General features: G+C 42.2%; 1 protein-coding gene across 14 annotated transcripts in view; it reads left to right on the forward strand.

The window, feature by feature from the left end:
- Window positions 1-4534: 4534 nt before the first annotated feature.
- The window catches only part of LARP1B (La ribonucleoprotein 1B), a 73752-nt gene continuing 63322 nt past the window's right edge, over window positions 4535-14964 (forward strand). For 4 of the 14 annotated variants that reach the window (XM_053658186.1, XM_053658190.1, XM_053658188.1 and 1 more), the window contains exons 1-3: window positions 4535-5497; window positions 13543-13601; window positions 14223-14282. In XM_053658186.1, the coding sequence (XP_053514161.1) occupies window positions 4963-5497; window positions 13543-13601; window positions 14223-14282 (654 nt within the window). In that variant the 5' untranslated portion in view covers window positions 4535-4962. The remainder of the gene's footprint in view (window positions 5498-13542; window positions 13602-14222; window positions 14283-14964) is intronic. The other 10 variants (XM_053658187.1, XM_053658189.1, XM_053658193.1 and 7 more) reach the window with 5 other exon arrangements.

Genomic DNA, 14964 nt, shown 5'->3' on the forward strand with positions numbered 1-14964 from the left:
TGGGCTTTCCAGAGCCAAACTAAAATGTAAGAGGGCCTATCACAGGTGTCTTTCCAAAGTGAAGAGAATTCTAACCACCTTTCAGTGTTTGCAGCAGTTTTTATTTCCAAGATTCCCATTAGCAACTAGCCTTTATTTAAAAGAAAATTGTATTCACCTAAGGTCTCCCATTGGTCATATCTGATCACAAAACCAGTCCGGCATAAAAGTTGGACCCAGTCCAACTCTAGCTGGTAACCACCACCAATTCCCAATGTGGAAAACACTGTACTAGGCTTTACACAAAACAAAAGAAATGTACACATTAACACAACAGCAGTAACTAAAGAAATGTTACTATGGGCTGGCCCATAGAAGGCTGTGCCCAGTACCAGCAGTTTCCATTGCAAAGTAAACCAGCAGACTCCAGTGAATGGGGACTGCAGACTGGAACTGGGGAGAGGACTAACCCAGCAAACCCCAGTGAATGGCTACTGTGGGCTGAAATTGGGGAAAGGAATTCCAAACACCTGGGGAATTGTGGACTGAACCAAAAGCTATGGGGATTTGTGATCTAGGTGAAATAATCAGCCAGTTTGAGCTGACCTGCTAATCCCTAGATTGGACAGCTAATTAGATCCAGAGCTCCATGAAAAGCCAGCAGAGTTCAGAATACCGGGAACCCTACGAAACAGCAAGAAAGGAAGAGCTCAGAAAAGTTCTTGGGCATCACACTTGTGCTTCTTGTACCCAAATGGCATCAAAACTTCCCTTTAAATCCTACCATTGCTGTCACCAAATCTGTTAAAGAACAAAAATCCAACCAAGTAAATGAAATGATCTAATTGGATTGAAAGATTTATGAATTGGGCAGCATCCCATCTAGTAAACAGAGGTGCTCCAAGAAGTACAAACTGGAAGGTTTTTATAGGTAGAAACTGGGCAGGACAAGGAAGTTATTAGCAAAAGAAAAGAGAATTGTTTCTGGCAGGGTCACCTTTGTTTAGGAAAGGGTAGCCCAGGTCTTTAGAGGGCAGATTACATCATTGGTGTAGGTAAACCGGACAGGTTTAAGGTGACATTCCTGAGCAAGCTGAAAACTGCAATTAAGTTTTGGCTTGTTATGGGGTGGAGGGCGGGGCAAGTGACACTGCCTAGTTTTTTCTTAACAACTGGGAAAAAGAGGAGAAAACCTGGTTAAAGGATGTGGCGCTCTCACATGCATATCGATACCTGGCTCTCCCATCCCCATTGCCTTGATGCCAGTGTTTTGAACTGAATAACTTGTTCCTCCGGGATAATAAGGACCATACCAAGGACAAATAATCCACAGGATGGATAATGACTTGGGGAGAATAAGGAATATGACCTATCTTGTGGCCTCCAATCACCTGCAGATCCTTCCCACCACCTGAACCCGCAGAGAAGCAAAGGACCAGGGAGTTCGTTGGTACAAACTGACACGTCAGCCTTCTCTGGCACAAAAGCAGGAAGAGGGTGGAGAGTAGATATGGAGGGGCAAAGAGAAGACAGGTGAAATTGCTTCCAAGAAGCAGGTATGTGGAAGCAGATATATTAATGTGTTTAAAACACAGACAAGTAGCCAGATCCCTTCACTGACTTTATAGGCACTGCACTATGGGGAAGACCTCAAACACCCCCTGCTGGGTTCTTTAGAGACCCTTGAGAACACATTCACCCTCCAGTTCTCTCTCCTCACGCATACCCTATTTCCAAGAAAGTCCTGTTTTTCTTAGATAAAGTGCCTTTATGATTTTTTGCTTCAATAAAAAAAAAAAGCAATGAGCCCTGACTGGTGTAGCTCAGTGGATTGGGTGTGGGCCTGTGAAGCAAAGAGTCACTGGTTCAATTCCCAGTCGGGGCACTTGCCTGGGTTGCAGGTCAGGTCCCCAGTGGGGGACACGTGGGAGGCAACCACAAATTGATGTTTCTGTCCCACTCTTTCTCCTTCCCTTCCCCTCCAAAATAAATAAAATATTTTTTAAAGCAATGAACAAAACCACTATTAAAGAGAAAGCCACAGGCCCAAGATGGTGTCAGTCGTGAACAAATCCTCTGATACCAAAACCTAGATTAAATATCTGATCTGCTTGCGTTTTCAAACTTCCCAGAAACATAATCTTAATGAACCTCTCTGGAATTTCCTGGTCAATAACATAGAAGGAAGAAGTAATCTGCATGATAAAAGGCCACCAAAAAAGATGTCCTGGCTTATTTCTTTTGCTAATCAATTCCTTGCCACACCCTTCTTCCTATAAAAGCCTTTCATCGTGCCCTTCTAGTTGCCACTTGGGATGCTGCCTGATTCACGAAGTGCTTAATAAAGCTGATTAGATCTTCATATTTACTTGGTTGCATTTCGTTTTGAAACACCAGCAACCATGGCTAAGTAGCCCATGTAAGTGTAATTTTGCAAAATCATTCCCCATCACCTTTTTCTCAACTGAATTAGCTTTTAATCCACAGATACCGTCAGGCGCTGCATAACCATGTTTCTGTCCGTGACTGACCACATGTACAAAGGATGGTACCATAAGATTATAATGGAGCTGAAAAATTCCTATTGCCCAGGGACCTCGCAGCCATCATTGTGACATTGCAGAACACAAGACTTAACGCATTTGTGGTGATACTGGTGCAAACAAAGCTACTGCACTGCCAGCCCCATGAAAGTATGACACCTACAATTATTTACAACACAAGACATCGATGATCCATGACTATGTTACTGGTTTGCGTATTTACTACACTGTACCACACTAATAGTTTTACCATTAGCGTGTACTCTCAGCAATAGGCTATACCATACATACAGCCTATGTGTGTAAGTATACTTACGATGTTCTTCAGTGATGAAATTGCTTCTCAGAACACATCCCCATCGTTAAGCAGCTGTAGGGAAACTAGAATGTTGTCTGAGTCTGTACAGTGTGGATTTGTTGACAGACTTTTGTCACAGGGTCAGGTATTGACCTAGCAGGACTCCCTATGAAGAGCAGCTGGTTGGTCGTTAAAAACGCACAAAGCTTCACCAGCGAAGGGGCTAGTAAAGATGGCGCCCCGCGGGGTAGAAGTAAAAACCTCTCCTTACCTAGAAATGGATTCAGGGGGTTGCTTAGGTCAGGTAAATTGTCATATGGGGGGGAGGCTTTATTGTTTTCACGGGTGTCCACTGAGGCCTGCAGGCCTCATGCAGCCTCACACAAAATTGTCAAGTTACTTAAAACATTACTTAGTTTTATTACTAAGTTTTATACTAGGTTTTATTACTTAGATATGTACATTTTCTATATTAGCGATCACCAACTTGGGGCCTGCTCAACGATATTAAAAGATAATCGAAGGGGACGCTGCATAATTAGGGTTATTATGTGAGGACTTTTTTGCTTATCTGTGGTGGCAGTATCATGAAAACTATGCATGGACCTTTTTTTTTTGCTCATCAGTTTTCGTGTTTGTGTATTTAAATGTGTGGCCCAGAGATGCCAAAAGTGTGGACACCCTGGTTTATCCTGTTGTAATGTTTGCATAGTTAATTAGCTTTATGGGATTAAATAATCTCGACTTTAGCGGATTGAAGTGAGACTCGGAGAGGTGTCCTGTACCAGTTAGTCTGACAGCCCTAAAGCTGGGCACATTTTCAGGAACAACGCACCCGGTACATAAACATCATTAATTCATAAATACTCGCACGTGAAACCAATGCCATCACTTGCTGAATGTCAATTACAAAGCTCTAATCGGATCTTTAAAATTAAAACGTATTTGTACCTTTTTAACACAGATCCATCCCTGGAAAAAAATATTTGGAACATCGTTAGTTTGTAAAGTAGTATTTGCCCTACAAAGTAATTTTTTTTAAAAGACAAATACTTTTTGTTTTACTCGAGCACTTGAAAAATACTTCATTTCGTGACTCGAGGCAGGGAAGCGCACTGAACCAAGTGCCTGGGCAAAGATTTCCTAGAAATTAATTACACCGTTTTCATTTCGGACGAGCCTCAAGCTTACTGCTGACCACGCTGCCCCAAAACACTAGGCGGGACTTTTTTTTTTGACCGGCTCGGCGAGAGGAGAGACGCAGGGGACAGTGCGACCCGTTCGGCGGGCCCGGAGCCCACTCGGGAGCGGCCCCGGGCGGGCGACCCCGGTCCCCCAGCCTGCTCTTCAGGCCGCCTCAGTGCCCGGGGGAAGCGTCGCCTGGGCGCCACGTGCGTAGCCCGCCCCGCCCCTCCTCCGCCCGCCCGCGCAGCCGTGGGAGTACGCCCCAGTCACAGAAGCTCGGCGTGCGCCCCGCCCAAGTGCCCGCAGCTCGGGCTGCCGTAGCCCGCGAGCCCGGAGTTGCTCAGTTCTCCCTCCCTTCCCCTCGGGGTGCCGCTGGGGCGGGCCCGGCCGTAGGGCCGGATCGTCCGTCAGCCTCCGCGGGAGGCGGCCGGCCTAAAGCCGTCGCCGGCGAGTAGCCACGTCACGCTGCTCCCGGAGGCCCCGCCCCCTCCGTCCCCTCGGACCGCCTCCTCACGCCCCGCGAGCAGTTACTGGCTCAGGGGCGCGCGCCTCCGGCATTCTGCCTGAGGTCTTCCAACCTCGCTCGCTGCGCCTCTGTCGCTGCCTGTGCCGGCTGACGGCTCGCGGCTCACGACTCCGGCGCCCGGCGCGGGTTGGCTGGCTCGGGACGTGCGTCGCCGAGGCGGGCTGAGCCGACGGGCGGTTAGCGCTCCGTTCGACGCGGGGAGGGGCGGCACTCCGAGCGCTGCACGGCCTCGGCCGACGCGGGCGGCGGTGGCGGCGGCGACGGCGGCGGGGCTCTCGGGCTCGGTGCCCCGGGCGGGAGCCAGCGGGTGTCCCGGCGGAGAGACGGGTAGCCCGGCTCCCTGGCCGCGGGCTCCCTGGCCCCGGGCTCCCTGGCCGCGGGCTCCCTGGCCCCGAGCACCCCGCGGCTGGGGCGGCTGGGGTAAGGGGACGATGTCTGCTCGCGCCCCGGTGCCCGCCGCTCCCTCTCCGGAGGAGCAGCCCGCGGCGGCTGCGGAGAAGGAGTCGCCGTCGCTCGGGGCGAGCCGCGAAGCGGAGCGGGTGCTCACGCCCGAAAGGGAGGGCAAGCCGGCGGCGAGGGATGAGAGGGCCGCGACCGCCACCAGCTCGGGGGCGCGGGGCGAGCCTTCGCCAGCGCCGGTGCTGGGACACAGCGTGCCCCAGGCGGCTGTGCCCGTGAGGCCGCTGGCGCTGCACCTGGCACACAGGGCGGGCGGGTCTGGAGGCCCCTTCGGCGGGGAGCCGCTGCCCCCGCTGCTTCTGCTGCCCCCGCCGCCGCGGGACCCGCCGGCCGAAGACGCCCGAGAGGAGGAGGCGGCGGGCGGCTCTGAAGAAAAGCCGCAGCCTCCGCTGCCCCCGAAGGAGAACCCCTGGACCAAAAAGCCGCCGCAGCACCTGTCCCCGGCCGGGTCGGAGCAGCCGCCGCCTCCACTGGAATCCCCGGAAGCAGGTCCGTGGCTGCTCCGTGGTGGGTGAGGCACGGGGTGTGCGTGTAGGGGTCGGCTCGTGGGCAGACCTAGGCTGGCGCGAGCGGGGGAGGGGCAGGCCTGCTTCCCTGTCAGAGGTGTTTGTTCCAAGGTGTCATTCACTCTGCCCATTTACATAAATGGACATCTGGAGGCGAGCGGCCGGCGGAGGTGGGACCTCGGCTTCTCCGCCCGGCGGGCGCGGCCTCGGTGGTCATGCCCCGCGCGCGTGCGGGGACTTGGGAGAGCTAAGTTTAGGTAGTTATTGCATGCGACTCCCCCGTAGAAAAGTTTTGCAGGACGGTTTTCCAAAAGAAGGGAAATACGGGGATTTACTTATATGTGGGAGCGCGCTTGTGTTTATTTTTATTGCGAAATAATGGGTAAACTGGAAATGCCAGTATTCTCAAAACACTAGTCAGATTAAAAATGAGGCTCTAGACCGTAGTTGCTACTGAAACGTTTTAAATTGTGATTGTGGTGGAAAATAATTGAAGTAGGCAAATGGTAGTGTTTTAATATTCATATCTCCCTTTAGAAGAGATCAAATTATGTCACTGCCTTTGAATGCTGACCAGTGACTCTGGGTTCTTTATTTTGGTTGTAGCACCTGCATTTTTTTTTCTTTAGAAAGTTTAAATGGAAATAGTGAATACAACTAAGACAAGAAGAGGTGTCTCCTAGTTTTGCCTTCTAAATTAAAGTACAGTAAATTAATCGAACTTTGAATATAGAAATTACAGCTGTTTACTTGCAAATTTTCACTTTTTCTTTAAATGAAAGGTTAACGGTGGGGATGAGGAAAATCTGGGCATGTTCTGGGTAGGTCTGTGAAGCTCAATTGAGGTAAAACATGGCGTAAATGTAAGGTAATTATTGTAGACATGTGTATTACATGTCTTCAGAGAAACACCAGTGGAGTGAGTTAAGTGTTCATTGATTTCTTTAGCTTTTTGCACAGTAATACTAATCATTATTCATAAGTTTTGAGACTTGCAGAAAAATACTTAAACACTTGTTTTAAGTTTAATATTGTCATCGTTCTCTTCTAGCCGCAAATATTTGTTTACTACTATTATTAAACAAATAATAGTAGAAGAAAACAAAAATCTAAAAGCAAAATCTCCATAAAATTTTAGCTAAGAGAGAAAGCCCTAGTGAATCTTAATGGCCGTCTCAACTCCCCACTTTCTAGGTTTCTGGGTTTTTGGTAGTTCACATTTTTAGTGAACTACCAAAACACCCAAAGTCTTTTTTAAAATATGTCTTATAGATGATGCTATTATAGTTTTCGCGAATTTCTCCCCTTTATCTCCCTTCTGCCCTGCACCCCTCAATCCTCCAGCATCCCCCCCCCACTTAGTTCATGGGTTGTACATATAAGTTATTTAACTTCTGTTCCTTATATCATTCTTAACCTCCCCATTTATTTTATGCCTACCAATTATGTTTTTTATTCCTCTACCTCCTGCCGCCCCCATCCTTCCCTTCTCCCTCCCCACTGAAAATCCTCCATGTGATGTCCATTTTTCTCCGATTCTGTTCCTGTTCTAGTTGTTTAGTATTTATTTGTGTTGGGGTTTTTTTAGGTTCAGTGTAGTTGTGAGTTTGTTGTCATTTTCCTGCTCATAGTTTTTGATCTTCAATTTCTTAGATAAGTCCCTTTAACATTTCATGTAGTAAGGATTTGGTGATAATGAACCTTTTAATTTTATCTTATCTGAGAAGCACTTCATCTGCCCTTCCATTTTAAATGATGGCTTTGCTGGATAGAGTCATCCTGGATGTAGGCCCTTGGCTTTCATGACTTCAAATACTTCTTAAAGTCTTTGTTCACTGTAAAATCAATTTGACAGGTTTTTAGACCATTAAGATGGTCTAAAGAGTTTTACATTGAAAATGGCCTTGTGAAAAATATGTAACAGTTTACTTTGTTTTATTTTTTATTTATTGATTTCAGAGAGAGAGGCATCAATTTGTTCCACTTATTCATTCAGTCATTGGTTGATTGCATGTACCCTGATGGGGGAATTGAACCCGGAACCTTGGTGTGTCTGGATGATGCTCTAATCAAGTGCACTACTACTGTGCTAACAGTTTAATATAATTAACCTACAGGTGCTTTCATTGAGTATTTTTATCTTCGTTGGAGATTAAGAGCAAACTGATGCTCGATGTATGGTGTGGTTCATGGGAATTTCAATTTTGCCAATGTCTCTGTGTAGGCAGCTCATTCTATTCTTGGAATCCATTCTGTTCGTGCATAAATGTTAATCTTCAGACTTGGAGTAGCATAGCAACTTCCAGCCCTGACTGCACTTTCTACCACAGCCTTTATTTGTAGTTGAATACTTAGGGGGCTTAGACAAGAGAGTGGCGTAGAAATGCACTGTTCTGCAAGACTTAGGGTTCTAGTCCAGATATTGTTACTAACTAGCTGGACTTCTGGCAAAATTGCTGGGCCCTGTAAATGAAGTACATGTACCTCTTCCAGTTCTTAATACCTGTGTACCATCCATATAACTGAGTGTCTTTGCCTCCTATTTTCCTAAGTAAATTTGCAACCTCGAGAATGAAGAGCACCGGCCTGGGAACCAAAGGGTCGCCCATTCAATTCCCAATCAGGGCACATGCCTGTGTTGCAGGCCAGGTCCCGGGTGAGGGACGCCTGAAGCAACCACACATTGCTGTTTCTCTCTCTCTTTCTCCTTCCCCTCCCCTCTCTCTAAAAATAAATAAATAAAACATTTTTTAAAAAGAAAAAGAAAAAAAGTGATGAAATAGGACCAAAAGACCTACAGTGTCCAGAGTAGGGGAAAACTGGGGAGTGTTAAATTAGTACAATAATCTATTAGTAGGCCTGTATAATTTATTTTACAAAATAGGATATTCTTGAGAGGGAAAGAGAAAGATATTAATCATGCTGGGTTAACAGGCTTAAACCATATCTGTTCTGGGAGAAACCTGGATTTATTGTCACTCTCTTAATAAGGTACAAGGATTCCATCCACAACATTTTGCTAGAAAATTTATTACTAGAGATAACATTATAGGAAATGTTGGAGTATTTCAGGATTGTTAATCCCGAAATACCTACTTCAGGGATTGCAGGCGAGGCATTACTGTTTCTTCAGTCCTTGTGAGACACCTTCTTCTACTTTTGGTTCTTGCCTGTTTCTGCATAATCCAGATAAGTCTCTCTTTTCAGCCTAAGCCTGGCCCACCCAAGATACCTAAAATAAGTGTCACTGCAGTTTTGAATTCAGTCAGAAAACTAAAAAGAATTGTTTCTCAATCTGTCCTAACCTTGTTTTACTTATTTGGGGGACTTTTATTAAAATCACTGTATGGGATTTATTAATCACTTACCTGTAGTTTTCTCTGATCCCTTCAACTTTGTTTTCTCCCTATATCTGCTCCCCAGCTGTTATTACCCTAGTAACATTTTAAGTTAGTTATATAAGTAATGCATAAATATATTCTCCTTGTAAAAACAGAACTTTCGATGTCCCCTTCAAAAATGAGATGATCAACTCAGGCAGGTAGCTCAGTTGGTTGGATCCTCATCCTATACACCAAAAGGCTAAGGGTTCAGTTCCTGGTCAGGAGATGTAATTTAGGTTGTGGGTTCAATCTCTGGTTGGGGTGTGTACGGGAGACAACCAGATGACGTTTCTGTCTCACATCAGTGTTTTTCTCCCTTCCTTTCTAAAATCAGTAAACATATCCTTTGGTAAGGATTAAAAAAAAAAAAGATAATCATGTTTACCAAATGTCCTTTTAAACCTGTGCTATTATTTCCAAATATAGTGTTTTGTGTGTGTGTTTAGAACATAACATAATTTTTTTTCATTTAGAGTGTTTTTTGTCCTTTTTTCTTATTATCATTAGTGAGGTTTTTTAAATTATTTACTATTGAGGTATAATTGAAATATTAGTTCTGGATATACAACATAATTACTTAATATTTGTGTATATTGCAAAATGATAGCCATGCTAAGCCTAGTAGTCTGGCCCTGTACATACATAATTGACTTTTTCTTGTGATGAGATTGGTCCTTTTTAATCTAAACCCCTTTTAAAAAACTTCTGAGAAGTAGTTTATAAATATAACTGACATAGTTAATTTAGCCACTTATGTATTGATCAGCAGCATCTCAGTTGTTTCAAACATTAGTTAATTTGTTTATATACATAACGTACATGGAACCACTAATAGCTTAAATTTGTTTTTAGGTTTCATCTGTTGAAAAGATATATATTTTTAAATTGTCACCTGAGGATATGTTTATTGATTTTTAGAGAGAGGAAGGGGGTGGAGAATGAGAGACAGGAAAAGAGAGGAACATAAATGTTGCCTCCCTTACACACCCCAACCAGGGTTTGAACCCACAACCTTTTGGTGTATGGAGTGATACTTAACCATCTGAATCACCTGGCCAGGGTGAGATATATATCTTTTTAACTAAAAAATTTTAATTTAATTTTATGCCCTGGCAGGTGTGGCTTAGTCAGTTGAGTGCCAGCTTGCAAATCGAAAGGTTGCTAGTTTGATTCCCAATCAGGGCATGTGCCTGGATTGCAGCAGGCCAGATCCCCAGCTGGAGGTGTGCAAGAGGCAACCGATTGATGTATCTCTCACACACTGATGTTTCTCTCCCTCTTTTTCTCCCTCCCTTCCCCTCTCTCTAAATATAAATAAATAAAATCTTAAAAAATAAATTTAATTTTATAGGTTGGCTTAGTTTTTCAATTTTAGATTGTCTCTAAAAACATACAGGGCAGTATCTTCCATTTTTAGTTAAAACACGGGAAAATGAAAAAAAAAAAGAACCCCTTTCTTAGATTTTTTTTTTGCCTGTTCTCTATATGTGTATATAAAATTAAAAACTTGGTGGGCTTCTTTCCATATCAGTCAGTACATACAGGTTTGTCTTTTTTCTAAAAGTTTAAATTATTTTTTATAGATGTACTATAATGTAACTTTTTCATATTAATGGATGTAGGAATTAAGTACAGTTATCAGCAAAGCTCTAGTAAATATCTTAAACAGGTATCTTTGTACCTTGTCTTGATTCCCAGATAATTTCCCAGAAATGGAAATTATCCATTTCCTTCTTTATTAAAAGGTATATACATTTTGAATGACATACTATCCTTGAAAGATTATACTACTACACACTCTTGCCAAGAGTATGAAAGAAATGTTCATTTCTTTTATATATTTTCCCCCTCTTTGGGGTGGTGGTAAATGATTATTTCTTTATAGGCTGGCCAACACTGGGCATTCTCTTTTTCGTCCACATGGTAGGTGAAAAATTTTCTGTTTTAGTTTGCGTTTATTAGTGCAGTTGATTACCATTTTATGTTAGACTATTTGTATTTTAGGAATCACCTTTTCATCTTTTACTGAGATTTTTTTTAACTCTAAAAGACTGGATTGATGAGGTGGTCCAAGTAAGAAGCACACAAAGGACTTTCTGATGTTGAACTTGGAATTAGACAAATGTGTTGACATAGTTGACATTGCACAAGTGCAGTTCCCCCTTCTATCTGTTGGGGAGCCTGCTCCTGTGAAGTTGGCAGCATGGAGGAGCAGACCACAGCACTTGTTTTTTGTAGACAGCTAGCTCCCAAACAGTTAACTTTGTGATTATTTATGTCTAATTTATTTGTAATAAAGCCATATAAAACTTGCTCATGTGGCCTATCCTTTATTACTTTTCAGTATTTCAAGTAGCTTGTATAAGGAGGTATTTTGTAATTACCAGGCCCCTTATTTACTTAGCAATATTTTTCATTTCGTTAGGGGAAAAGTTCCTCAAATATTCTATACTATATTAATTTCATAAAATATATGTAGTATTTACAGAACATACTTCAGTGAAATTCTAGATAATGTTCAGAAAAATAGTATTTATTTAGTTGGGTTTTTTCCTACCCCCATTTTTTGTCCTATTTGTACATATTTTTTTCCTACTGTATCTAATTTTTCTTAATGAAATATTTTATTCTTATATCCATTACACATGTCTACACATACACACAATATGTATACACAATAAAGTATAAAGAAGAATAAAACAAATACCTGTGTACTCTTATGATTTAGAAGTAGAACTACTATAGTATTCAAGATCCCTCTATGCCTATCCCTGGTGGCACCTTTTAGCCTTTGTCCTTTATTTCCTTTTTTGATAAGTGTAGATGGACTTCAATTTACAGTGGGGTTACCATTTGGCCCTAACTGTAAATTGAAAATATCATTGTCAAAGGTGCATGTAATACTACACTGTAGAGTATTGGTTGTTTACACTTATGATTGCCTGGTGACTGGGTGCTGCAATTCACTGCCCAGCATTGTAAGAGTATTGTACAGCATATTGCTAATCTGGGAAAATATCAAAATTCAAAATTAGAACTATAGTTGTACTGAATACTTAACTGTTTTTTCACCATGAAAAAGAAAAAATCTTAAGTCAAACCATCATAATTCTAGACAATCTGTACCTTATTTAAATATCTCATTTATTGCCCTAGCCACTGTGTCTCAGTTGATTAGAGCATTGTTGCTGGTTCAGTTCCTGGTCAGGCCATATGCCCGGGTTGCAGGTTTGACCCCCCCCAGTCAGGGTGTCTGCAGGAGGCAACCAATAGATGTTTCTCTCTTTTTCTATCTCCTCTTCTACCCTCTTCTCTACCTCCCTTACCCTCTCTCTTGAATGAGAATAAAATAAATCTTAAAAAAACACTCGTAAGAGATTTTACTTATTTTTAGAGAGGAAAGGAGGGAGGGAGGGAGAGAAACATTGACTGGTTGCCTCTTGCACACCCCCAACTGGGGACCTGGCCTGCAACCCAGACATGTGCCCTACCTGGAATCTAACCAGTGACCTTTTGGTTCATAGGCCAGTGTTCAATTCTCTGAGCCACACCAGCCAAGGCCATCTGTATCTTATTTAAATTTGCTTCTGGGTTTTAATTCAAATGTTGCATTCTGTGAATTGGTCATTGCTGTGGTTTTTGGGATTCGTGTATACATTGTAGATGCAGATCCCAAGTTTATTCTACTTAATGTTTACTTTGGGTCATGTTTAGCTAGATGATATTGCCGTCTGGTTATCTTGTTAGGCAATGAACCAAACTAAAAGACAGTGTAAAACTTAATTTGGAGACAGTATTTATATACATAATGTCAACCACTGTGTTTTTATTCAAGATAAGGACAAGTGGTGATTCCATGATAGTCTTGTACAAACTTTTACAGAGGCCTATTTTCTACATCTAAACTTGTAGTTGCCAAGCGTGTGTTTTCAGGAACAGTTTGAAATCTTTTGACTTCTTTTCTGGATATTCCTTAATGAACATATTAATTTTTTAATGTATTTTTTGTAATAAAATTCTCCACTGACTTAATGAAATTGGTATTATAATAGTAAGTCTCTTTTTCCTCACAAGCGCTTGTGAGCCTTTAATGAACTTCCTCCATGTGGCTTCAAGCTACCAGGACACAGCCTTCCCAACCCCAGATCTTCTCACCTCTTCTGCTAAAGATTTTGGCCTTCAACAAGGACTGGCTGCTTTGGGAGGTTTGCCTTCCGTAGAACTTTGTAGTGACTCGATTGTACCACATCAGTGATGGGACCGGGGCTACAGTCTTGTTTTTGGTAGCATTTACCTGTGTCTTCTCACTGACCAGGGTCCACAGTTTATTGAGGTTGACTGCTGGGCAGAAGCTCTGGTTCCTCTTTAAGTGGTAGGGCCTCATAACAGCTTTCCTAAAGTAACCTGGGTGGTACTTGTTGAAGCTGATCCTGTGACAGTGCAAGCTACCAGCATTACCTGGGCTTCCTGGGTACTTCCTGTGCTTGCCTGCAGGATTACAAAGTGATCTGTCTGTGGCCATAGCTCACATGGCCCCTAAATTTCTGGGTTTCCTCAGTCTGGATGGCATGTTTGTGGCTGAGATACAGGGGGGTTACTTTGTTAAAATATATTGAATGAAGTGGTTGTAAAAACAATTCTATGTTTTGTTTTGTTTTTTTAGAGCTCAGTTCCCCCAAAATTATAAAAGCAGGAAAACTCAAGGCAAAGAAGTCCAACAAGGTATGTCTTTATATGAAGTAGTTCTTAACTACTACGTTTTGAAAATCAGTATATTCTTAGCTTATTGTGTATTTTTCTTCTAATCATATTATTAATAATTTAAAGTTAATATACTAGAGAATTGTAGCCCTTACACAAACTCCCAAATGACCTGTTATACTGTTTATATCAGTGTAGTTAGTGTCATCAATAGTGGTAGAAATTAGAGCATAAGACCAAGACATACTTGTTTCAGTTTTCCATTGTGTGGAGAAGCTTTTGGATTAATTTGGCAAGGGGCTGCATATAAATTGAATGTAGGTGTTTTTTTTTTAAGATTTTATTTTTTTGAGAGAGGGTGAGGGAGGGCGAAAGAGGGGGAAAGAAACATCAATGTGCACAAGAAACATTGATTACTTGCCTTTTACAGGTCCCCACCAGGGGACCTGGGCCACAGCCCAGGCATGTGCCCTGACTGGGAATTGAACTGATGACCTTTCATTTCACAGGTTGGCACTCAACCCAGTGAGCCGTACCAGCCAGGGCTGTAGTTGATTTTTAAAATTGCTTTTACTTTTAGAAAATATTCTTTCTATTTAAAATATCTGATTTGTAGACATAACACTTATTTATTATTTTTAGGCTAGTGATTTCAGCGATATGGCGAACTGGCCTACACCAAGTGAATTAGTGAACACTGGAGTGAGTATTGTTTTAGGCTTTCTTTATATAGAGGGGAAAGAATGTTCTCATTTCAACATGCAGCATTTATTTTACTTCAGATTTAGAGAATTACATTAATAAAGAGGTGCTGAAAACTCAGCTGCTACCTTTTTCATAGTTCTGTTTTAATATGTGTCTAATTAAAGCTCATTTTGTTCAATAATTTATGCTATGTGTCTGATTTATGAATAATTTAAATATGCATTTAAGTGCTAACTTTATGTACATATATGCATATGTATTATATCAAGAAGTGTTTAATGAATGGAATTTTAACTTAATTATGAAAGATGCTTGAAAGGGGCAGTATATGCCCCTCTAAATTATATATGTTCTCATTTGACAGTATAGTTCATTATTTGTTATTTGTGCAGTGTTAACTGGTGTATGGTTGTAGATAATATATTAAACAGCTTAATTTGATATATAAATGACATAATAAATTGCAAATATATAGTGTACAATTTGATAAGTTTTGACTATGAAACCATTACCACAATCAAGCTAAGAAGACTTTACTGTTACCCCCAAAGTTTCATCACACACCTTTGTAATTCTCCCTGTCACACATCCCCTCGTTGTCCCAGGCATTTTCTACAATTTTATTTAAGCGAGGTCATATAGCATGCTCTTTTTTTTTCTTTTTGGCTTTCATTCAGCT

The sequence above is a fragment of the Artibeus jamaicensis genome, unplaced genomic scaffold (genome assembly GCF_021234435.1).
Source record: "Artibeus jamaicensis isolate MK-2021 breed Jamaican fruit bat unplaced genomic scaffold, CSHL_Jam_final scaffold_537, whole genome shotgun sequence".
NCBI classification, from domain to species: Eukaryota; Metazoa; Chordata; class Mammalia; order Chiroptera; family Phyllostomidae; genus Artibeus; species Artibeus jamaicensis.